Consider the following 26,809-nt stretch of genomic DNA (forward strand, 5'->3'; position numbering starts at 1 on the left):
CCTTTCCCTCGTTCTCCAGGTCCTGGTTTAAAGGCCCCCTCCTCAGAGAAGCCTCCCCCCCTCCCCCAACCAGGGGATCACAACCAACCATGATCATAATTATAGTCAGGTAACTGTGAAATATTTCAGGCGGGCCTCTCCCTTGAGAGAGCAAGCTCCATGAGGGCAGGAGTATTCTGTCTTGTTCACTGCTGGGACTCCACACCCAGCAGAATACTTTATACCCTGTAGGTGCTCGATATATACTGACTGAATAAAACAATAGTTTCTCCTCTATGGTTCTGCTTACTCTCTGAAGACCACTGGTTATTTGTTTTACTTTCCCTCTACAAATTCATTTATTTTCTCCCTGACATGATTCAGTCTCCTCCTGAACTGAGGGGCCTGGTACAATTCCTTCGGGACTGACCCCTCTCTGGAGGAATGAATCGTCAGGGTACTAGTAACTCAACAGCATTATGCCACTGAGTTCCTGTTCCCTTTGTACCTCCTGACACAGGCAGCCATCTTGAGACCTTCGGGAACAACGTGTTTCAGCGTTGCAGGCCCCCCGAGGGCAGAGTTCTACCGCGGAGTCTGGCCGTTCCGCTGCCCCTGGTCTCCAGGGACCCACACCAGGGCAGGGTTAAATGGGGGAAGTGTCGCTTCTGCTCACACTGGCTTGTGACGTCTGCACGCCAGCTGCACATCACTCCTGTGCAGACATCGCAGAGTCCGTGCCCAGACTCATGGGCAGTGAAGAGTCTAGAGTGAAACTTTGCATTAGCACAGACGGAGATCCCATGGACCCTTGCCAACATGGCCGCCTGCAGCATGTATTGGACTTGGTGAACTTATGCTTCGGTGTTCTGACCACTGGCATGAGCATTTCCCCTAATGGTCATGATTCTTTTAATTCCTTGAGGTCTGTTTTCCCTCTAGATCATAAACTTCTTGAGTGTAAAGGATCATGCTTTTTCTTTTGTTTTTGAGACAGGCTCTTGTACTGTCTCCCAGGCTGGAGTGCAGTAGCGTCATCACAGCTCACTACAACCTCAAACTCCTGGGCTCCAGTGATCCTCCTGCCTCGGCCTCCTGAGCAGCTCGGAATGACAGATGTGCACCACCACGCTCGGCTAATTTTTCTAATTTTTTTATAGAGAAGGGGTCTCGCTCATGCGCAGGCTGGTCTCGAACTCCTGGCCTCACGCAATCGTCCTGGCTGGGCCTCCTAAAGTTCTAGGATTACAGGCATGGGCCACTGCGCTCAGCCAGAGAGCATACTTTTTTGGCATTTTATTTCCTACCCCACTGCGTGGCATGTGGTAGGTGCTTAAGTATTTATAAAATTGAAAAGTGTCTAGCAAACGGTGACAGACATGACTAGAAAATCTAGGCTGGGCAAAGGATTTCCTGTCTATGACTTCAATTTTGTTCAGGCCTATTAGGTGGTCCATTCCTGTTCAATGACCCCCCAAAATGGGCTTGCCGTCCTTAGCCTTTGAGTAGCTGCTCTTGTTTAGATTTCCCAGAGTTTTTCTTTACTTGAGGTTAAGTTTTACAAGTCAGAAATCTGCTCAGACAGCAGCGTCCCTAATTTTTATCTCTGTACAGTAAATTGCACAAAACTATTTCCATTCTACAGTATATACTGCCTGGGCAGACTGATTACACTTTTTGGGAAAACAATTCAGTTATCTTCAAAATCATTACCTCCCCTCCTGTCTTCCATTTGCCAGGCAGAAAAGAACTGGTCCCCAGTATTATGGGAGCAATTCAGAAGTACTCGAGTTCATTGTTAATGTCTGGAAATGTATGCAGATATCTCCATTTTTCTTTCATGTTCAGCCTATTTTTGTTACCCTTTGAGTGAGTACATTCATAATATCCTTAAAATTTGATGCAATAGCCTGTTCTCTAGTTTTACAGACCTTCAAAGGTCTCCATCGGTCACTGGATATTTAAATTTCTCACCCTGGAATTCAAGTGATAGGTAGCACATGGTGGTAATAGGTCAGACTCTGGAGCGAGACTCTCCACATCCACCACTCAGGTATGTGACCTCTATGCAAATTTTTTAAACCAGCAGAATTGGGATAGTACCTACTTCATTGGCTTGTTGTGAGGATTAAATGAGTTAATACATGGACAGTGCCTGGTATACAGTAGACACTGGGGACATATTAACTATCACCATCTGGTTCTGGTCTGTCAAGAATGTAAACTCCATGAGGGCAGGAATTTTTGTGTTTTGTTTATTACTGTATTCCCAGGCCTAGAATAGTGCCTGGCACATCTAAGACACTCAAATATTTGTTGAATGAATTAATCCATTATATATTTATACCTCAGCCAACCAGAAATACTCCCCATTCCCCAAATATTCTTAGTTTTCTTGCTCTTTTCTCTGACACTAACCACTTCTGTTAGGTTAGTCATAACACTCAATGCCCAGCTTAAATAGCACCTCTAAGAGGCCTTTCCTGATCTTCCCAGGAGGAAGTCATCTTCCCAGACCATGCTCTCATGGTACACCATATGAACTATTTAATACTTTTAGCATTCAAGTCTTATCTTTACTAGTTTATAAGCCCCTTAAAGAAGTTACCATGACATTACTCAAGACCAGAATATTACCTGACAGTGTAGTGTGCTTGCTGAACAAATGTACATGATTTTGAAAAATGAACAGATTTAATAACCCATTAGAGCATTGTCTTATTGTGGCAATCTTCCTAAGATTCCATCTGTCCCAAAGTCCTACCTGCAGTGGGGCGATGGGTAGAGAAGGTCAGAACCAAGAAGACAATTTTGACCCCAGTGAGTATGGTTAGCTTTGTACACAGAAAATATTTCCCAGTTACAGGATACACCTTTAGCTTCTACTAGTCACCCCATAGCCAGTGTGGCATTTGGATTTAGTTTTGAGGCATAGTAATAATAACCATATCTTACAGGATTTGTTATAATCAAATAAGGTCTTAAGTAGCAGTGTTCTGATAATTATAGAATATTAAAATATTGTTATTGAAAAACAATTAGCCTATTCACATAAATTTGGAGAGGGGTAGGTTTCTTGGTGTGCATGCTAATGACAGAGCAAGGCAGAGCCTCATGTACCTATGCAGATATCCTGAGTAGACCCACTCAAGTCTGAAGGACTACTTTGAATTGTTCAATAACAGTATGTCTCTAAACAAGATGATACTGAGAAAAGATCATGGTCATCTTAAAATACAATATTGCTTTTAAGGAATGTTAACAGTTTACCAGCTGCACTTACATTTTGTTTTGGTCCTCACAATTAGTGTCTGAGATGGTGTAAATTGTAATATTTTACCCGTTAAGGAGAAAAAGTTTCAGAGACTTCAAATCCCACAGTAAGTAAAGGCAGTGGGACATCAACTTGATTGAAATAATTTGCTTTTCAAATTTGCTATATTTAGCAGATAGAACTATGGGAATATTGGAAATGCTCAGACCTTGAGAATTTTGTTTCGATGGCTTTGGAAGACTAATAGGAATTTGGTCAATAATTTTTTGTTCAAATCAGTATTAATAAATTTCTTATTAAACAATGTCCTTAATTTGGCCAGAGCTTTCCACTCCATTCCAAATCAAAGATGTGCCCTCAAAGGGGAGCTTGGAGCTGGTTGTTCACACACACATACCCCGATGAAGCATCAGCTGTTTTCTGAATGGACAGTACATAAGCTCATGGTGGTTTTCTGAAACGCTCATAGCAGAATTCCACAGAAACTCCTTTGGCCTAGAATATAGAAGAGATATATTGTTGTTCAGTGGTTTGGATTGTAAAAGAACAACTAAATCTCAAGTCCACATTCTCTGCTGGGCAGTCCCACTGGGATTACTTTATAGGGCTCAAGAGACTTACTAGTGCTCAGAGACAAAATACCACGGCAAATGGTCTCCCTTCAGAAGATAATGCACACGTGGTTTCTGCAGTGTGACTTCAAGTTGTCTAGTGATCTGGTTGCTCCTCAACATGAGTCGTCCTATCTCATAAAATCTAAGGTCTTAGATCATGGTCACCCCAAGGATTAGAGTCTCATATAGTCCCGATCATCTGAGCATCATTTACATCCTGAGTCACAGCCCATCAGATGCCTCTGTTAAACTCTGGCTGCAGATGTGCTTACTTCTTCATTCAGTAGAAAGAAGTGCTTAAACACAAGTTGCTACAAGGCTCCCTGAAGGAGGAGAAATGACCTTCAGCCAGGTTTCCAAGGGCTGCATCACTGTGTTACTTTGAGTAGCTGGCTTCAGTAGCTCATGGAGTACTACTAAAATGCAGATCTTTTCCCTCATATTCTGCCACTTAATCCACATCTTTGAGAAAATTAATTTCTCTAAGTTGGGCAGATAGGCCATCATGTGAATTCTGTGTAAATCCACCTTAACACAAGAACCTGATCTAAAACTGAACACATGCCTTAAAAGGAACCGAGATGTGGCTTCTAGTAATACCCAACAATAAAAATTACAGCCAAAAGGTGATGTCTAACTCATAGATTATTTTATATAGGTTCTATGAAGGTCAGGGGAATTATAGTCTCATGATAAACTATACTTGGGAAATACGGGGAAAGGTATGTCACAACCCTAAGAAATAAGTTTTTTTTTTTTTGAGACAGAGTCTCACTTTGTTGCCCGGGCTAGAGTGAGTGCCGTGGCGTCAGCCTAGCTCACAGCAACCTCAAACTCCTGGGCTTAAGCAATCCTTCTGCCTCAGCCTCCCGAGTGGCTGGGACTACAGACATGCACCACCATGCCCGGCTAATTTTTTTTTTCTATATATTTTTAGTTGGCCATATAATTCTTTCTATTTTTAGTAGAGACGGGGTCTCGCTCTTGCTCAGGCTGGTCTCGAACTCCTGACCTCGAGCAATCCACCCGCCTCTGCCTCCCAGAGTGCTAGGATTACAAGCGTGAGCCACTGCGCCCGGCCAAGAAATAAGTTTTAAAAGGTTTGTTATATCACAGCTTTCGTATCCAGGTAATACAGCAAAACATACTTCATGTGTGATTTGGAAAAGCTGTAATACTAAATGTCATAGACTTCTTACCTGATTTTTGATTCAGTAAACTTTAAATTGAAAAAGACTGTTTATCACAAGTTTCTCATGACTAAAGTAAAGAGACTAAATGCCAACAGTTTAAAGTGGAATAGGCAGGGGCCACCATGGATTCCAACAGCATTAGCACAGGTGGAACTCTGGAGCCAAAGGAGAGCAACACACGAATTTACCCAGAAGAAAGCCAGGTTTTCAGGATAATTGAGGGTTGCCAGGACCAGGGAGGTCTGGTTGTTGTTAAGGAAGGTAAAAACATGTGACTGAGTCCTTGGGGCTGCTCTTGCGCAACCTCAGCTGTTAAGAAATGAAAATCGGGGGATTAAACATAACCCACCGGTCTACCGGCCACTCCTGTAGTAATCACCTAGGTTTCCTTTTTATTACTAGTTATTGTTCCTTCTTTTCCACTGAAAGACTATTTTCCTGCTTATTCCAGCTGGGCAATTCATTTACTGAGCTACTGAACTTTAATTTTGGGTCTTAGGAAGACCCAAAGAAATGTTATGTAAACTACTCAATACCAGCTACCAAGTAAGACTACTATACTTCTCAAATATTTGGAATGCTCCTCCAAATCCAAACATATTCTGAGTATTCTGCTAGATTCAGAGTTAACTTAAAGGTTGTACAATTCTGGCTTACAGGACCCAGGATGAAGGTGGACTCGTATTACTGGACTGCAAGCCATCCAACATAAAGTGCACTGCTCCTTGGAGCAAGTCCCCAGTAAGAAGTGAAATGTATAGAGACACAAGGTATGGTTTTGAGGTAAAATGTATGACCACCATAATTTGTAGTAGAAAAGGGAAACCATCAATTTCAAGCTCTACAAAATTAGTGTTCTACTAAATTATATGCAGCAAAATGTTTTCAGATTTGCCTTCCCAAAATGTGTCAACAATTGAAGACATTATACATATACACACAAAGAAATAAATCATTTTCAAAGACATGTCTACTTCTTATTCAAAGTTCAGGACCTACCATTTAAATTTATGAACATTTTTATTTATAAAACAATAAGTAATATTCATCACTACAAGTGTTCTGTCATTTGGAGACCATGAGAGAGTATTTTGGAGAAATAAAATCAAAGGATATTTTGTCATATTCTTCTCAATTTCCTCTGTGCTGTTACATGTAGTAAAGTCATTTAAGAATGAAGCAGACACAATTCTGCCTAGACACTACCATTGAGGGGAATGGTGTATGTGAAGAGTACAGAATATAAAGGTCAAAAAATTATACCCATACTTCAAAAGTTCTACATACCATACCTAACTTTAAGAAGCAAAACTAACCTTAAATTTAACCTGTCCACCAGTTATTACTGTAATCACCTTTATTTCTAGTACTTGTTCTACTGGAATACCATTAAGAAGCCAAAAAAAAAAAGTTTCAAATATCAATTGTTAAAAACAACGAAGAAGAGTTTAAGGAAAGAATGTATTTGAACCACATAAACAAACAAAAAGGTATTACATAAGAAAAATAATGTAACAATTTATGTAAGTACCTAACATATGAGCATGCTCTTACATCTAAAACAAAAAATAAAAAGGTAACATTGGTACTATATATATATATTTGACAAGTGTGCATTAAAGAATTCTCTAATATAAAACATTTAAAACGTGGAGAATACTTTTCAAGATACAGAAAACAATTGTTATGATAGGCACACCCACAATTCTTATAAAAACATGCTTGCAGAGATAAAATTCATCTGAGCACTCATTTCTCAGATGTACAAAAGCTATGAAATTGTTAATCACTGGATATTGCCTCCCACTTTTGCACTGTTTTGAGTTTCAACACTGATTGGTATGAATTCTGAATTACACAATTACTGTTATTTTTCAGTCTTTCTACCATGTTCCATATAGAATGCATCTATTTAATATGAATACTTAAAATAGCAACATTATTTGTATCAAGGTCACTTCCTTATGTTCATTTTTCTTTAAAGGCACTATATTTAGAAAATAGTTATTACAACAAATAGTGCTTGGAAGATCTGAAACTCCAAATCAATGTGCTCCATCTACTACAAGAACTAAGAAGCTCTAACTGAAAAGAACACAAATGTAAAAAGCTGACAGATTTAAAGATTATAAAATTGGTTTATTGTAAAAGCAATCCAAGAATACCCCGTTAAAATCTTATCCCAATGCTACCCAATACAACCAAGAAGCAATTATACACTTTTACATTAGGAACAAGGACATAGAACAAGAAAGACCACATCACGGCTGTGATTCAAACTCAGAGAAAGAACTCTTAGGTATCCTTCAGTCAGCACTGAGGGTACAAGGTCAAAGCACTGTGTCAGGCACCACAGTCCTGCTACAACATTGAGGTATGACTGGGCAAATTAAAGTCGAGGGGGAACAAAGATCTCCATATTCTTGTTTTGTGGGTGTACTTAAGTGATTGAAATTTTAGGAACAACTGCCTTCAATGACAGCAAGATGCAAGATAAGTCTTTATTGAAGAGAAACAGTTTATAAAGTTCTCCATCAAGGTCCCACTAAATCTTCAAAACCCCTCCCCACATCTTCCCACCCTCCCCCTAAACTAACACTATTCTGCTGATACATAAGATGCATTCTTAATTTGTGGCTTATTGGAAAATTACAGGCACTCCTTCCAAGTAGCTCTGATCTTCTGCACATTTAGGACCCCCCCCCCCCCCCCCCGCAACAACATGGTATCATCTGTATACTCCACTTTGCATCCTAGGTAGAATTTTATTATCACTCTAAAACTCAATGCATCTGCACAGAGGCCATTTCCCCCCAGACTTAATTCAAGATTTAATCTTTCTGTTGTTTTCTTAGTAAAAGCCTTGGAGTTAATTATTATGAACGACTGACCTATGAATTATTATATACAACACAGTGACTGCATTTTTTTTAGCACTGAAAGTACTTAAAATAAAACTTCTTACTTCCAACTTTTGCACTCCTCCAAATTGAAGGGCCAAAATACTTAGATTTTGTAACTGAAAAAAATCTATCTTCCTAAGCTGTGGCTTTTCATAGCAGCTCTAGCCAGGAAAGATTTTATATCTGTTATAAACCCTTGAAAATAAGGGCTTATTCTAAAAACATTGAAAGACCCTTAATCATAGAGGTGCTTAGCTGGTGCCACACTTTTAATTCACAACCATTACTTCATAGCTTATACTGAAGAGTTAATTCATGCTCATTTTGTTCCTTTAAAAAATACTCTTTGGAAACCATTATTACTCCAGTAGACACATACTCTAGTTATATCTCTTCCTGTAAAAATAAAGGTATAATCATGATTATCTCTATTTCTTTGCTAACTTCAACTACCAATATACATTTATCAATCTGATCACTTTACCAGCTAACTCATGACCTTACACTATTCTATATACTATCCAGGGTCAATTTTCAGCATACAGAAGTAGGAGCAAGTCTTATAAGTAAGAAGAATGTTGTAGGCAATATTTCAATCTAGTCTCTAATGTATTCATTACAAATGAGAAATAAAGTACTAGAATTTACTTCCAAAACTAAGGTGAAGGTAAACTCGCAAAGCTAAAGAAAGGTAAACCTCTATAAAGCTTACTTTTGTCATGTAAGTTATGGACCTACTCAGTGATTTCCCATCAAGACTCAAAATTAGTCCAAGGGAGTCTAAGGAGGAAAATAAAGCCATTTCTTGTTTGCTCCTTCCCAATTCATCAGATAGTATGTATTGTGTGCCCAGAGGGCACAGAGCACTATGTGTAGTAATAGCTCTTTATAGAACACTAAACTACTTTAAACATCTGCAGACTGCCCCAACCAGATTTAAACTACCTGTGAAATATAAACTACTAGTCATGTATTCTAAATGCATACATTCAAAGCTACCATTTTAAAAATAAATTGGAAAGTAGGAAAACCTTAAAAAAAAAAAAATTCTGCTATCACACTATTATAAACATTATGTGTGTGTGTGTATGTATACAAGAGAGAGCAGAGATAATCAAGATTTAAATAAGATGGTTAAAAAACCAGGAAATGTAGGTTTTACCAAAAACTCCAACAACAGTCCCAAGCTACAACTATAAACAGATTCACTAATATGGTAATTTGCCTAGGTTCTGACAGAACCAATCAATCGACGACAACAACAAAACACCCACCAAAATATCCACCAAAACCTATACTAGAGTATGTGGCAATAATTAATATATTTCTATGGAAATTGTCTCATGCCTTATAAGCTCCTAAGATAAAATCAAGGTCACTACGTGACTAATGATAGCACTAGAAGGAAAAGAAAACACTGAAAGTCAAACAGTCTTCAGCCTTGGTTTCAGCTATCTCTTCAAATCATCATTAAGTTCTTAATATCAGATACAACATTTTTGGCTTGTCAGACCAGTAAGTCATGTTTTTCCACTGGCCAAAGGCAGCTGAAGAAACAATTGCTTGAACAAACTAAATGCTGTGACATGAAGCATTTGACTTCCAAGTCTGAGTATTGAGTTAAAATGATTGGTGAACATCTAACTGGGCAAAAGGAATGGCATCCATCATCCAAACAGGCTCACTTCCCCCAGCCCCCAAAACGAACAGTAGTTATAATAGCAAAAGAAACAAAAGTTTTTTTTTTTTTTGATTCTTTAGAGCCAACTGTGAAAGAGGTCAGCAATATATTAACAGCAGCAATGGACAAGGAAGAGCAAAATAGTGGATGAAAGAATCTTGCTGGACGTTTGTTCATCTTTTTCTGTATTAGCCAGAAACTGCAACTGGCTTATTTGGAAATTTCAGGTATACATGTCTTATCTCCTTAGATCCTTCACAGATTTAGAATTCAGTCTACCTGAGGGCTCTATAACCATGTAAGAAAGCTTTCTTTATCTAGCTTGGTGGCAGCCAAAACAGACTCCATGTCATTAAGGATGTCAGAACTCAAAGCTTCCTGCAGACTTGGCATTAACTCCTCTCCTTCTATGTTCATTCCATCTCCTTCCAGTGTTCCAAGGTCCACATTTGTCCCAGGAATGGCTTCAAGGTAGTCTGGGAAACGGTTCTGCTGTGAGGGCAGGGTGCTTTGGTTAATAGTATCACCTAGTTGAACAGAGAGAGAGATAATAAGGTCCTTTTTGAAAAGCTAACATCAGAGATGTATCATATCAGCATACAGAAATGCATAGAGAAAGCAAAGCACTCCTAACCGACCTGAACTGATGATGCCCAGAATTTATTTCAGGCCAAACAACCCAATGATAACAAAATATCAATGCCAAGTTTACTTTTGTTTTAACATTTATCCAGATATTCAACCAATAGGTTGATTGCTCATTATTATGTATTGAGTATGGAAGACAATCATTAAAAAAAAAGAAAAAAAAAAACCCCACAAGCCTTGAAAAATTATATCCAACAGGGGGTGAAAGAATAAGTACCCTACACAAAAGCATCACTATCCTTCTGTCTTCCAGATATGCACCACCATAATAAAATTATATATAAAAATGAATGGTATGGACTCGCCTTGCCCTTACACACATTTTGGGAAGCACTAAAATAAAATAAAAAGACTGCATGAATACTCTATTTGACCCTTGGAGATTCATATTTGTAATAGCAAAACAAGCCTCCCAGAAGTCCTTGAATAAATAAATCTTACCTGTGCTTCTAGGTTTCTCAAATTTACCTGGCCACAGAACCTTTTTAGCATATGACAACATTAACATTCCTCAGAGCTTCAATAGAACATTCTTTAAAAAAACTAATATAAACTATTAAGTGCTATGGAGATTTAGTGGAGAGAGAAATGAAGATTGGGGGCTAAGGTACAACACCTCTAGGTGTTATACATGAGGCACAAAAGACTTGCTAAACACTTTCAGAAGAGAAGTTGTCAGCTAAAGAACTAGACAGCCAGCAAAGGGAACTACTTCATTTCCCTCCCGATACATGTGCTCTGGCAGTTGTCAAGTCCAGGGCAATGGTCATCAGGCAAGCCACAGAAGAAATGCTTCCTTAACTACCTTTGTGAGGGAGGTATTTCTTAGCTCCTGCAAGACCTCTACAACTATTCTAACAACAAAGTAGGTGCCCCCCCCCCACCCCAATCTACCCTTTCTCACCTGGTTTCCTGAGACCCGTAACACCTGAGCTGGACTAAAAACCCTCAGAGAAGAGAGGGAAGGTGAACTGAATCACATATAGAAATCTCTCTCCAAAATTAAGAACACAAATCTATAAGGATAGAGACTTCTAGTAGGGTTCTCAGTTGCCTTGCCAGTTAACATTAACATGCTAAAATAAATCTTGTTACCACAGTTTTATTCAAATAGAGCTAATATATCCAATCCATGATATTTAAAACTAGGAAAAGACTTAGATTTTAACCAGTTTTCTTCTGAATAATCTTTGCTCCCAATAACTTTTTAGACCTGGTGATAACATGACTACATCTGACTAAAAGACAGGTTATTAAGAGGAATAAAGAATACCAACCTGTATCCATTTCATCAACGCTGTTCAGAAAGTCATCTGGGGTTCGAGGGACACTGTAGCTGCTCATGCTTAGTCCACTGTCTGTACTCTCATCTCGAGAGTGATAGGTGCCACTACAACATATGACAGTTAAAAACCAACACAAAAATTTTAAAAATCAATTCAAGGTAAAAGTAAACACCTTGTGGCTACCAACATAATTCTCAGAGAGGATTAGTGAAAATTCCTACCCTGCAATGTCTGAAACAAGCACCCTCCTTCAGGGTCATATACAGCCCTTGTGCTATGAAGTAAGACAGACAAGTTAATCCTAATTGAAGCTGGCAGCTCGAAGGGGCCAAGAGCTCTCCTAAGGTTCTGCACTTGGTGACAATAAGGGCAAACAGATATACTCAGTTTTCCTAGCAAACAAAAAATTCTCTGTATAGGTATTCTCTCAGTAATACCATTTGAATCTGAAGGGTGGGGGCTGGGGGATCCACAGAGCTCACTTGTTGCAAAGTCTCAATTCCCCAGGTGGTGGTAGCACAGGCAGAGGTCAAAACACAAACTCCAGGTGGGCGGTGGGACAGGTCTGCACTAGACTCATGTTAAATTCCTAGCTCTCTTGCAGAGAACTTAAGCCAAGAAAAAAAAAAATCAACCCAAAATAAAGAACTAGAATTCCTTTTCGGACTGGCCAAAATAGATCAGTCACCGCTGATAAGACAAGAATACCCGTAGCTTGATCTCCTTGGTTCTGGTCTTGGGGGAAAAAACCCTAAATGCCTCAGCTCAAATAGGAGGGTGCACAGCTCCAGTTGAAGGCAAGATCAAAACAAAAGAAAACAAAAAACTACAAGGTATATCCCTTGAGAAAACATGACCCAAGATTAGATTTTTACTTTAGGCTAAATGAAAAGTCTCCCCGATTTGCATACAAGTATGATAAATATTCTCAGAACATGACTTTCATAAACAGAACACTTTCCAAAGCTAGTAGCACACAGACATCAGCTGGCACTACAGTAAAATTTTAAGTTTTACTAACTAGGCAATCTTATGGAAAAGTGTAAAACCAAGGTTACTATTATTCTTCTTAAGGGTCTCTGAACATGAATGTGAACTTTCCCAACAGCTTGGACGTTTATGCAGCTATTTGTTTAACTTACCTAAAAGTTAAAAAATAAAAAAACTAAGCTTTAAAAGCAAGCTTTTATAATACAATTGCTCAAGGTTAAAAACTCAGTCACTATCTCAAATTTTTGCCTTAATCAATGCATTTGCCTTGTCCTCTCTCCCCCACTCACTCTGCAATTATTGGTGTATTCTAATGCTTCTGCCACATTTTGGCAAGATTCAAAAGCCTCACACAGATCCAAGAAAACACAAATTTGTTTCTGAGACCACTTGTATACAATGCAGTCATGTATGAGAAGGCTTCAGGATGTGGTTTGTTTTTATTTTGCCTGCCCTGATCTGGGACAGGGCCTGGTCCTAGTCATCACTCTATTCCCACTGCTAAGCATGGAACACACATCAGACATTTGAGTCTGTCACCAAACTTACAGAGTTCATTCCAAACCACAGGGAAGCACATGGGCATTCCTGAGGACAGAGTTTACAGGGCCATCTTCCTGACTAGGAACTGCTCCCTACAAAAACCCACCTCCTGCAGGCCCCACTCATTCAATAAGCATTCACTGAGCATTTGCTACTGCATGACAGGCATTAGATAAGGCTTGAGGACAAAGAGGTTCACAACCACCACCATTCCTACCTACAAGTGATGCTTTTTGAGAGGCTCACAACTTCTGGGAAGGAGATGAACAAATACCATGATGAATCATATATAAGAACTATACGAGCTATGTGAACAAAGTGCTTTCAGAACAAAAAGGGAGCTTGAAACGTAAAGGGGAAAGGTTTCATGGACGAGGATGTCTGAGCTGGCCTTGAAGGATCTCGAGAGTAAAAAGGAGATAAGGAGATGTTGCACCACTATCAAGAGTTAACTTCACAGCAAGTTAGAGGAACAAGTGTTTAGAGTTTAAGGAATATGTATGTATAAATCAAGTAGTAATAGAGAAACCATCAAGAGTTTTTTATTTTTTTTAATTTTTTTTTTAAGAAAAAACCATCAAAGTCAGATATATGTTTTAGAAATTGGGGGTGCTATAAAAAGTAGATATATGATTCTGCCTTTAGACTAATGACATTGATTATCAGGCACTGTGATCTTCCCAGAAAACAGAATCTCAAACTACAGCCCAGCTCTCACCAGAAGTTTTAAGAAAGAATCTTCATAAACAACTGTCAGAAGGATATGCAGCTTATCCATTTATTAAAGTCTAACAGGCCTTCAATAATATAGGTACTAGAATTATACTGATCTGAAATTTTCCTTGTTGGGGGAGAAAAAAAAGTTCTGTGGCTATGACCTTTTCTAATCAGTCTAAGTTCAGAACTATAATCTTGTATAAATACACTTAATTTCAAACAGAACTTTAAATTGCATGTATGTGTGTGTCAGAAGAGTAAATAAAAGCTAAAATGCATTTTAGATGGCTTTGAAAATTAAACCTCCCAACTAGGCACCAGCATTAATTTTAAGACCAAGCAAATGGTGACAAATTCTATTGCACTAAATATATTTAATAGGATATTTTTTCTTAAAATCATGAACTTTTCAATTTAATTGATGAGGACTGAAAGGATGGCATAATAGTTTTCCTCAACCAAAATATGTTTAAATATTTTTAAAAGCATGTTGTTTAAGCTATGTTAATTACAAATACTGCCATTAATCTTAATGCATTTTTTGAAAGAGGCACAACCTTACATTTTATCTCCTTGAACTACCTTAAGAACATGAGGCCTCACAATGCTGCTGGGTGAAACCTCTCAGGTTGAATAGCTATATGGAAAATTCCTTCCAGTGATCCTTACAATGCAATCCTAAGTAAGTTTAAGATGCATTTCATTTGCTTTCACAGAATGGCATGCACATGTTCCTTCATGATTCTGTAATTTTAAGTAACTGTTAGTCAACAGTATAAAGCAGAAGCAAACACGTTGGGACTGAATAAATATCCTTTCTGCAAGTCTGAACAGCTCACTTCCTCTCATAGGAGACAGCTTTTTAATCCTCAACTTTTATTGTGCATGCCATTTGTGGAGAAATTCATTTACAGCTATAGTTTTTGGCCCACACAGATGTTCAAAAAAATCTACTAAAAGAGCTAAGCAGAATGGTCTTAAAGAGATGATCTTTTCCAGATATTCACCAGTAGCAACTCTCACCTGTTAAGGAAAGGATCTGAGCTATTGGTCGTCATTGTTCTCAATTCCTGAGACATCCCAGGAGAAGATACTGGATTTTGAGTCCCGCCATCCTGCTCCAGCGTTGGCAACTGGCTGCGGAGAGCTAATTCCTAAAACAAACAAACAAAACAGAATCAATCTGATTAACAAATTTATTGTTAGGTTTCAAGAAATAAAATGCAGATTAAAGCAACTGTGTACATACAAAGCTGAAGTATTAACATCCACTTTACAGTTAATACTCTTCCCAATAAAAAAAAAATACATTTTCCAATGAGAATGACCAAATTCTTCTATCCATTTCAACTGATTGAAAATTACATAAATTTAAAGTTTGTCTAGTTATATTAATCCAAAACCATATATACTTTGCTACTTAGTTTCATTTTCTTATTTTCTTTATTCTGGCAGATAGTCTCAAATACTCCTTTGAGGTAGAATGGCAAGTCTGGTGTTTAAAAAGTAATTCTTAAAGTTTATTTTTACTCACCAACTCTCATATGGTTTTGGGTGTTTGACATTAGCAATAAAAACAAATATGAAGAACAACATTTGATGATTTATTAGTATAAGACACCAATTCTCCCCTCCACCCCCAACATTGTTTTTACACTTTGCTATCAAGTGTCTCACTTAGACTTCAGGTTTTTCTATCTTGAGCTGGGAGAAAAAAGATAAAAAAGACATCAAAAGTAAAAACACAAATCCAAAGTTTCTCTGCCATAATAACCATCATATTTAAAATGGGGTAACATTTCTTCAGGGGCACACAACAATTTCTCAGCAGGATTCTACCTGGAAACCTGAGCAAAGGCTATGTGGGCTACTACTCTGATGGTTCCAGAAGGCCTACCTCAACAGGCTTCCAAACATCCCAGATTTCAGTCTATATTTGCCCAGGACTGCAAGGCCAGTTCATCTGACTCTGACCAATCCCTAACACCTTCATTACTACTCCGTCTCCTTTTCTCTCCTTTCCATCTATTCTCTGTTCCCTACCCTCCTAAGAATTTCCACTAGGCCTTTCCAGCTATCATAAATATCATCTCTGATAAAGCATCAGCTTCTTCTCCCTTCATTTTTTGTTTGATTTGAAATATGTATGGCTTCTTTTCACAAAGGACACTGGTCTTAACCTCTCCACCCCCGAAGCTTTCCTGAGCCAAGTCTGCTCACTGAGGCACAGCCCCACCATCTCCAGTACCCTTACTAACACAATCACCATAGGGTCCAGAGGTGTAGAAATATTCTCCTAACTCTATACTAGTGCTTAGAAACTATGCTTCTCTCTCCAAACACTTCTTTTTATTCAGGTTTATACCTTCTAGATACACCATCCTTTAAAGTAGAGTTTCTTAATGAGAGGACCATGAAAAATTTAGAATGTTGCTGAACTTAATGGGAGGAAAAATTACACCTTAATTTTTGCTAATTTTAACTTAAATTTTGCATTTTCACCAATTATGAATATAGGCAACAAACACAGTAGTATTCATTACACCCTAACTTTTCATCAAAAGAAGATACAGATACCTTCATATCACACTGGAGTTGTTGCAAATATCTTAATATACCATTTTGCAATAACTATTTCAATATTATAGCAGTTATAAGACATGCTTCTAGATGTGGTTATTTGTACATTAATAAAGAAGCACATTATATGACAGATTTTTATTTAATATTTTGTTAACTGTATCAACAAAATTCCTTTTCTTGGTAATTCTATATACATTTTTTTAAAACCTAATATTCTGAGGCAGGATCCATGGGCTCAGACAAATACCAGTTTGTGCTCCTCTCCCTCATAAGACTGACTGCTTCTTATACTCAATTAATGAACTTTTAGCTACTCCGTCTCATATATGGGAGAATTTTAAAGCCTGGTCAGAGCCTCTGGCCACTCCAAGTATTATGCCTTTTAACATGCTTCAGTATTAAGTGGACAATTAACTCAAGCTGACAGCTTCTCATACCTTCTGGATTCCAATAATGTTCACCTCTACCTACCTCAATCACCTATTTGCACAGCCAAGACATCTTGTTATTGGAAATCAAACCATCACTAAAATCTTAAGTCACGTTTGGGAGAACAATCAGTATTTCACTTCATTCTAACTGCATCTGTCACACTGAAACTCTCAACTTCCATGCACAAAATCCACACAATAATGCTCTGTTGAAATTCCTGGAGCGCCTTTAAATTGCAATGATACTGACCACTTCATTGCTGTATTTCAATCATTAACTTCCTCAGTCACACTCTGGAAAGGTTTAGAAATTTTTCTCCCAGAAATCTTACATGTACTCATCCCATTTTCTGATCATATTTTTTTTTTCTAACTAGTTCCTATATAATCTAACTCCCACTCTATCAGCCTTCCAATCTCAGAGACTCCAGACCCTTCTCTTCTTACTGGAATAGTAGTTTCTTACTTTTCTTACATTCTATAGTTTCTTACTTTTTTCTCCTTTCCTTCAAGATTGAACTCCTGGCCAATCATTTGAAATAAGCAGAAGCACCTTTCAGATCCCTGATATACATATAATTTTCTCTCAACCCAGCAAATCCCAAGCCTGAATCAATGCTAAAGTGTGCTTGCTTTTTTGTTGTTGTTGTTGAGACAGAGTCTCACTTTGTTGCCCAGGCTAGAATGAGTGCCGTGGCGTCAGCTTAGCTCACAGCAACCTCAGGCTCCTCGGCTTAAGCGATCCTACTGCCTCAGCCTCCTGAGTAGCTGGGACTACAGGCATGAGCCACTATGCCCGGCTAATTTTTTTCTATATAGATTTTTAGTTGTCCATATAGTTTCTTTCTATTTTTAGTAGAGACGGGGTCTCGCTCTTGCTCAGGCTGGGCTCGAACTCCTGAGCTCAAACGATCCGCCCACCTCGGCCTCCCAGAGTGCTAGGATTACAGGCGTGAGCCACCGCGCCCGGCCTGCTTGCTTCATTTTTATACTGAGATTGAGGAGAAATGCTAGGGGAAAAAAAAATTACACAATTATCCAAAATGTTATCATTACAAATTAATGGTCTTTGGCCTTGGATGGGCCCTTAATGGCAGTGATTGCTTTTCTTTCTTTTTTTGGCCTTGGCCAATTCTTTCTCACATCTCATGGTCACTAACTCCAAATGCTGCACACTTTCTCAAGCTCCTATTCCTGTCAAGTCTATTTCCATCTCTTTCTCATTTAAATAAGAACACTGAGATCATGAGACGTAATTTTGACTTTTTGGTTCCTCCTGTCACCTCTTCCTGCTCCCCTCAAAGTTATCTTCATTCACACTCATCTTTATAACTTTTTTTCCAGTCTTGGAAAATGAGTTAGTTTTCCCTTCTCCTGGTTATAGGCCAACCCACTCTCCCAGTACTTCTGGGGATCCCTTCTATTCGTTTTCTCTCTATCCTCTACTTTGGCCCCTTCCCATTCTTATCTTGTAAAGTGAGAAGTGACTTTAGAACAATAATAGTGCACTCCCCACAGGTCTGTAGAATGACACAGCCTCTCAGTACCATGTCTTTCCACATGCTGTACCTGTCTAAAACACTTTCCTCTCTTCCACATTATGAGACCTGGTGAAGGCATCACCTCCTCCAGGTAACGCTCCATGGTGATCCCATCTCCATCCTGAGATTAAATTAGATGCACAGATGTCATGTTTTTAACATCCTGAGCATAATTAACATGATCATAGCACTTATCACATGATACTGTAACTATTTCTTCTGTGCCCCCCAAGGGCAGAGTGAATGGATTGCTTTGGAGCATAAAACATAATTTCTAATACCTTGAAGAATCTGTATCACTTGAAACTATGAGGATGTATTTAGCAATAAACTTTATTTATTTATTTATTTTTTTTTTGAGACAGAGTCTCACTCTGTTGCCCAGGCTAGAGTGAGTGCCGTGGCGTCAGCCTAGCTCACAGCAACCTCAAACTCCTGAGCTCAAGCGATCCTCCTGTCTCAGCCTCCCAAGTAGCTGGGACTACAGGCATGCGCCACCATGCCCGGCTAATTTTTTCTATATATTTTTAGCTGTCCATATAATTTCTTTCTATTTTTAGTAGAGGTGGGGTCTCGCTCTTGCTCAGGCTGGTCTCGAACTCCTGAGCTCAAACGATCCGCCCACCTCGGCCTCCCAGAGTGCTAGGATTACAGACGTGAGCCACCGCGCCCGGCCAGCAATAAACTTTAAAATGAATAAAATTATGGCTCTGAATGAAGCTGATGCTTAGGGTTCTGTGACAAAATATAGGAGCATTTGAGAATATCCTAAAGACTCTCATTTGCTTTTTATCAGAGAAGATATGTTCATGTTTCTATTTGCCAAGTTTTGAACTCCTTGCAGCACAAAACAAATATATGACATTAACTAGTTAAGTCATTATTAAAATAACTGAACTGGCTATAATTTTCATGCTGTTTTTTACAACTTTTTATTTTAGCCTTTTTTTGAAACTTATTTTTCAAACTTATTTTTGAAGTTCCCACTTGATTCACCTAAACTAGACTTGAAAGGATCAATGAAAAAAAAATGCCACTTTATTTACTAGTGGTGGGAAGGTTTTAGCATTATTAATCAAAGAGTCAAGAATTTGGCATGAAAACAAATACAGTCAGTCCTCCATACCTGTGGATTCAACTAACTGGGGATCAAAAATATTCAAGAAAAAAATGGATGGCTGTGTCTGTACTGAAGATGTACAAACTTTTTTCTTGTCATTATTCCCTAAACAACACTGTATAACAACTTTAATATAGCATTTATATTGTATTAAGTATTATAAGTAATCTAGAGGTGATTTAAGGTATACAGGAGGATGTGTGTAGGTTGGTGCTATGAAAATACTATGCCACTTTATGTAAAGGACTTGAGCATCTGTTGATTTTGATATCTGTGGGAGTTCCTGGAACCAATCCCCCAAGAGATGACTGTATAATGTAACAAGGCCAATGATACAAATAAAATATATACAGATTATAGATGCCACACTCAAGGTATGAGTATTCACCTGAGTTTTGAAACTTCTAGTTACGGCAAACAGAACAGTATCGATTAAGCACCCTAAGTTTTAAAAAGCTTTATAGGTGTATAATTGACATACATTACACATAAAGTACACAATTTAATGAGTTTTGGAATTCATGTATACTTCTGAAACTAGCACTATAATCAAAGTAATCACTCCTAAAATTTTCTCCCACTACTTCTCACCTCTCCTACTTCCACCCTTAGAAACTAATGAACTGCTTTTTGTTGTTATAGATCAGCGGGTATTTTATAGAATTTGCTATAAATCAAATCATACACCATCTACTTTTTGACTTATGACAATTTTGAGATTCGTTCATTCTACAGTTCATTCCTTTTTATTGCTAACTAGTATTCTACCGTAAGGATATACTACAATTGTTTATTCACCTATTGATAGATACTTGGGTTGTTTCTAAATTTTGGCTTAGTGTAGATATATGCTTTCATTTCTCTTGGATACCTTAAAAATGTAAAAACCTTAAAATAGTGTGTCTCCAGATTACTGCCTTCTTCTACTGCCTTTCTCCTTATTTTTCTAAATGATGTGAACCAAAACATCAATTTTATATGGGGCCAAAATACTTTAACTACCATATGTATATGATCTTAGTATCTTTTTTATCCTATGGGAAATTATATTGCTATTAAAACAAGAGGAGGGAAATATAAGAATGTCCAGTGGCTTATGGCTGGGTCCTGGGTCCATAAAAGTCCACTATACAGAACAGGCAAATTCATGTTTTTCTTTTTGAACCACCATGGAAAGTTCCCTCCAGACCAAGCTGGGACCACTGATTTTACTTATAGTGCAGATAGCTCTGACTCCAAATGCATCCCAGATTAGCTAAGATTTATAAGTTCAATGGGAAAAGCCACCACATTTTTGTATTATTACAGAATAAAATGAGCTAAAAATACTTGCTTCATTTAGAAAAAGTCAAATACTCTAAAAGAACTATCTGACCTTTGAAATACAGAACAGAAGCATGATTAAGTTTTGGCTGAATTTCCTATAACTTGCTTATTTCCCCAGTGTTGAAAGTCTGTCAAACTATTTATTCTAGTTACCTTTGGGAAAAGAGAAGTTTGACAAATTTATATTTTTAGCCCAGTATTCTAATTTTAGGCATTGTGTTCAGGATAAAATAATTCAAAAACTCCTTAGAGATAGATGTAACTTTCAACTTAAAATGTTTCAACTGAAATCAGTTTTGTAGACAATCCAATTATGTCCCAAGGCTTATTTTTAAAATAGCTATGCCAGATTTACTCAATTACAAAATAATGTTCAAATTCATCCAAAATGTTTTGATAAAATTACTCTATTGCAACAGAATACGTATTTTCTACATAGGTAGATATATACCTATCCTACATATATATAGATATATATAGGCTTATTTTTAAATGCAGTAAAACAGAGAGTTTATATGGAATATATATTTTGATTTAAAAATTTAGGTTAACTTGATTTTATATTTATTCATATTAAAATAATTATTTTTTTCTAAGGTAACTAGCAAAATGTCTATATAGTCCTGAAACAAATTTTTAATATTTTACTCTAGCATTCACCTTGACATTTGCAATCCTTGGCTAAGGATACAAGGCATTATAATGCTTACCACAATGGAAACCCACAATCTAACTGTTCTTCCCTGGAAGCAGGACAGCTTATGGGAGAAACCCTTTTTCAGTTCTAACATCATGTATGCTCTCCTTCAAAATCTGACTAGGTAAAGCATAAAGTAGGATACATCCCTAAATTTCCATTTCACTTCTAAGAATCTGCCTTTTTAAATCTTAATTATCTGAGAGAGCATGTATGTATGTATTTACGTGGGAAGTAGCAGTTGCTGTTTTTCAACTACACTGAACTCCAAAAACATGTTAAGAAGGGGGAGAAAGGGATGGCCTGTTTTCTTACATAAATACATGCAATTTTCCTCCCCAATGTTTATAATTTCTTTCAATATCAATAATTTATGTTCCTTTTTTTTTTTTTTTTTTGAGACAGTCTCACTCTGTTGCCTGGCCGTCCAGTGGCATCATCACAGCTCACTGCAACCTCAAACTCCTGGGCTCAAGTGGTCCTCCTGCCACAGACTCCCAAGCAGCTGGGTCTACAGGCATGCGCGCGAGCCACCATGCTGGCTAATTTTTTTCTATTTTTAGTAGCGACCATCTCTCGTTCTTGCTCAGACTGGTCCTGAACTCCTGAGCTCAATCAAGTGATCCTCCTGCCTCAGCTTCCCAGAGTGCTAGGATTACAGGCGCGAGTCGCCGCACCCAACCTTTTATCTTCCTTTTTGAACCCAGTGAAAAAAATTATGTTCACTGCATATGAAAATATTAACATAACAACTGACGTGGGGAAGGAACTACCAAGTCAACGTTAATTGCTTTCTTAAAGTAATTTTGTCTTTAGCAAATACTGAGCTATATAAAAGTACATCCATTTTTGGATAATATATGGCACAAGTGAAGGATTTTCTTGGGGGTGTGGTGCTAATCAATTTGTTTAAGCAAGATTAGCTTAGTGAACTTGAAATCCAAATTTAGAAATGGAGAATAACTCTAAACATATATGTCTTAGAAATAATTTGTCTTAGTGATAACAGTTTATGTCAACAATTGTAAAAACAGAAAAAACTATTTTTTTTTCATCTGTTCAAGATAGGGGACCTTGCTATACCCCATTTTCCAACACATCTTTAAACAATCACAGAATATTTCATTATTTCTAAAGTCATTAAAACATTTAGCCAATGCTTTTTCACTTTTAATGTTTGTGCCATTTACCAAAGTATCTTCAAATTCATAACAATTTTTTTGACTAAAAAAATTATACCTGTGGATTTGGGGACAGTTATGAAAATAATATGATAATCCCAAACTCTGAAAAGTAAAATCCAAAACAGAGTTGTAGTTTGGTATTCCCAGCATTATGCTGGGATTTAACACTCTTTATGACAGGTTTCTGCAATTAGGTCTTTTGTGTTATATAGGTTTGAAAGTAATAAAAGTTATGATTCCATTGTTCAAATAACAAGGAAGAGGCAAATTCTGGTTAATAAAACAAATGAAATAACCTATAAGAGTATTCAGGGTGTGAGGCTAAGTTTCCTCCCCTATACAAAGTTTTCAACATACTCATTAAAAATAAAATATAAAATATTCACTGGAAAACATCCAAATGAATCTGACTTATTTAATATTAGAACTTGAGAGAGAAGAGAGATGATGTTAGGAAAAGCATTAACAGGATTCTGAAACAGCTTTCTAGAGTCTGCTAACATGAAAGAGTTTGGAGGGAAAAAAAACCAAAGTTTTTCTAAATTCAGGAAAAAAAAAGGGTTGTCAGTAATTGTTTTCACATGGCTCTAAATAGTAGTATTATTTCACTCTAGTTAACTAAAACTGTGAACATCTGAACCTCTTCACCAGTGAGAGGTAATGATGTAGTACAATATCCTAAGCAATAATAGGATTTTATCATTCATTAAACCAGTGACTGGCCCCGAAGTGTATTTATTAATACCCATAAAGAATGGCAACTACACATTATTCATTAGTTGCAAAATATTTAAACTTCAATTTCTATGTAGATTGAAGCAATTATTTGCTCAGAAACAAAAATATCATATCATACTTTTGACCACCTAAATTTGAATTACACTGGCTGCTTAGTTAAGATATCTTTGTTTTTATTTTCTGGGTAGTTTCAAGAATTCTGACAAGCCCACTTGGGGATGAATTTTGACCTAGGCCTTGTAAGAGAAATGAACAATCTTAATTGGTAAGAAGGGAAATAAACAAGTTTCTTACTATGAGAAAAAGCTCGTGAGTAGAATAATGGTAACAACGCAGCAAAGTGCACTCAGCTAATGGAAGAGTAACTGGCTTAACCAGCATCAGTGAGAGAGAGAAGGCTACTTACTGACCACAGACAAATGAGCCAGGCTGCAGAGTTTAGAACTGATCTCATAGGAATTAGAGAATCCTGATATTAAGAACTCATTCTTAGGCATAAGAAAAGGTAAAAATGTTCACACTCAGAGGGACAGACTATCTTTCCTCAAAGTGCTTCTCTCAGAAAGACCTTAAAACAGAAGCTGAAATGCATTCTTAAACCCACTCTCTTAAAATGTCTCTCCAACTTAAAGGAGCACTGATGTGTATGTAACAAAGAGATATGACTAGAAGATTGAGCATTAAATGCTCAATCTCAAAAAGCAAAGATGAGAATAGAAATTGCTTTTGAAATATAAAAATCGTGAATAATCAAAATGAAATTAAAATTTTAAGCTCTACAAGGACAAATTTTTCCAAAATTCTACTAACATACCATAATTAAGGTGATAATTTCCATATTTAAGAAGATAATGCATTTGAAGTTTTACTTTTCAAAATTTCGCCTTTGAATATCCTACAAGTCCCATCTCTTAGGATTTTTCATTAACCTCACCCATAATGACATTAGTGTACAAGACCACAGAATCCTACAATATAGACATGATTTGTTAATCCTACTGGAAATACTTAAAGATAGCTTTTGAAGTTAGTAATTCATACACATTTTGAAGTTTGGTATCTTCTCACATCCCAAAGCATATGAGATATATGATTACAAAATAATTACACTGGTTTCACTGTTGCTTGCTAACTCAGCGACACTAGTATCTATTAGAACAGTGAAACAAATAAACAAAAAACTCTGAACAAGGCACTCAAGTATTGAGTTATGCCTGTTCTTTGAGACTGGAATGCCCTTTCTGGCTTTGATTATCCCAGTAAAACCATCTTGGCTTAAGATATGACTCTTCTTTGAAATTTTCCCTTACATCTACCTTAAAGTCACCCAGAAAATAACAGGATGAAAAAAACACATACACATGCTTTCTTTATACAAATACCACTAGATTCTTTGTATCTGAGTTACTTCAAATTTAACCCTGTACTGGAATTTCATACATTACTGACAATTTTCATAATTGTACCAGGTAAATGCACTGACAACGGAAACATATGTAACCAATCAATATTTTAATCTCCAGCATATGAAAAGTAGATTTTTAAAAGTCTACTTCTTTCAGATTTCTTGCTCTGGCCTAGGCAAATCTAAGTAACTCTAATTTTAATATCTTAGAATTTTTATAACTAATAAGCTTTACCTTTTCTAAAGCTTTACTATTAAAAAAAGTCCATGAATTCCTGGTGATAATTTTAATAACAGCAACTATTTACTCCTTCAACTACGAAATAAAGACCTAGAAGGATATGATTTATTTACCAGATATAAGGTTTAAGATAAGTAGGAAAAAACAGAAAAAGAAATAATTTCAACACCCACTTTTGGCATGGAAGACTTTTTACTTGAATCCAAATCTCCTTTGAGTTAATTTCTGCTCCTATATTAGATTCCACTTCATTTATCATGAATAAAAGCCTTCTTTCAGAAACACTTCAGAGAAAAGGCAAAGAAAAAATATCTTCACTTTAAAGATCCAATGCTATGCTACTCTTCACAGTCAAATGTGGTATCAATGCTCCTCATCCTAAGAATGTCTATGCTCTCTGTTAGTGAAGATGACTTGTTATGAGTTACCCTTTACTTGGTCTTTTGACTACATGGAGATATTTATGAGACAGATCAAAAAAGAAGAGATTTTCCCTCTCAGAAAGTTAACTGGTCTCTATAAGGCCGGTATCTGACTTTATCAGCATGGTGCTCCAATGGACAAGTTAAAAGTATATAAAATGATGCAATTCTGCCAACTCCCACTTCTACAGCAGATTCTAAATCAATGCACTTACTAAACCTAGTGTAGAATGAGCTACACAGAATGTGAGGTGTTTTATGGTTGCTTCTGCCCAAGAGAAACACAATAATTCTCTAGCTCCCAATTTCTTCTAATCTGTGGACCCTAAACACACAGAATCTCTTTAGTTTCAAGAATGAGATTCTTTCCATGAGTCAGATCTGTGTTAGAAGAAAAAATGGCCACAATCTCTCCATCTAAATAATAAGATGCCTTCACAGCGAGTGCTTCCTGAGGTTCATCAGGGAGAAATGTTGATAAAAGCCAACAAGGAAACCTGAAACCCTATCCAGGCAGATCCTTTCTCTTTTGATAATTTTGACATTCTTCCTTTGGAATGTCCACTGGAAAGAATTTTTCTTTTCCTCACAGTATCATGATTCTTACTAAGATTTCCTAAACTACCCTACCCAAGTAAATAATCTGTACTACCTTTGTTATTGTTCAATTTATTAATTCCTTTAAATCATTATAAATACTATTTTAAGCTATTCAAATAATAATTAGGCACACCCAGAGGCTGACAGGATGCACAATTGAGATATAATACATTTCAAATATGAAATAAAAAAAAGACCTCCACAGAATCAAAATAAACACTAGAAACTCTCTGGGAGGAATGGGGAAAGAGCAGATAGTACAGACTTTCTGGGAACAGCAATGTTAAGTAAGTATTTTAGCAGAAAGATGGCTCAAGGTTATACTCTGGGCTAATCTTCAGTGAGCACAAGCCCCTGGAATATAAATTTCTCTCCTTCCTAATTTAATCTTTTTTTTTTTTTTCCAATGCTAAAACATCAGATGAGAGCCTACCTGACATTTTGGAGAATTTGCTGTGCTGGGATTGATATTCCGCATTGCCTAAGAGTAAAAAATAAGATGGATAAAAATTACTTTAAGCTACATGGTTGGGCTATGTAGGCTGACTTACAAATTGTATCCAGACATATCACCATAGCACAGAATTCCCAAGCTACCCAAGAAGCAGACTAAGGAAGATAGGAGCCAATGGAGTCACCACGTAATAAGACGAAACCTCAGAAGTTTTAACAGCATTGAGGATAGGACAGCAA

General features: G+C 37.1%; 1 protein-coding gene across 12 annotated transcripts in view; it reads right to left on the reverse strand.

The window, feature by feature from the left end:
- Nucleotides 1–7,175: 7,175 nt before the first annotated feature.
- The window catches only part of YAP1 (Yes1 associated transcriptional regulator), a 112,380-nt gene continuing 92,746 nt past the window's right edge, over nucleotides 7,176–26,809 (reverse strand). For 6 of the 12 annotated variants that reach the window (XM_069470934.1, XM_069470935.1, XM_069470926.1 and 3 more), the window contains 4 exons: nucleotides 26,550–26,597; nucleotides 14,852–14,982; nucleotides 11,570–11,682; nucleotides 7,176–10,171 (listed from right to left, as the gene is read on the reverse strand). In XM_069470934.1, coding sequence (XP_069327035.1) covers nucleotides 9,933–10,171; nucleotides 11,570–11,682; nucleotides 14,852–14,982; nucleotides 26,550–26,597 — 531 coding nt within the window. In that variant the 3' untranslated portion in view covers nucleotides 7,176–9,932. The remainder of the gene's footprint in view (nucleotides 10,172–11,569; nucleotides 11,683–14,851; nucleotides 14,983–26,549; nucleotides 26,598–26,809) is intronic. The other 6 variants (XM_069470937.1, XM_069470938.1, XM_069470930.1 and 3 more) reach the window with 1 other exon arrangement.

This window comes from Eulemur rufifrons, chromosome 6, assembly GCF_041146395.1.
Source record: "Eulemur rufifrons isolate Redbay chromosome 6, OSU_ERuf_1, whole genome shotgun sequence".
Taxonomy (NCBI): domain Eukaryota; kingdom Metazoa; phylum Chordata; class Mammalia; order Primates; family Lemuridae; genus Eulemur; species Eulemur rufifrons.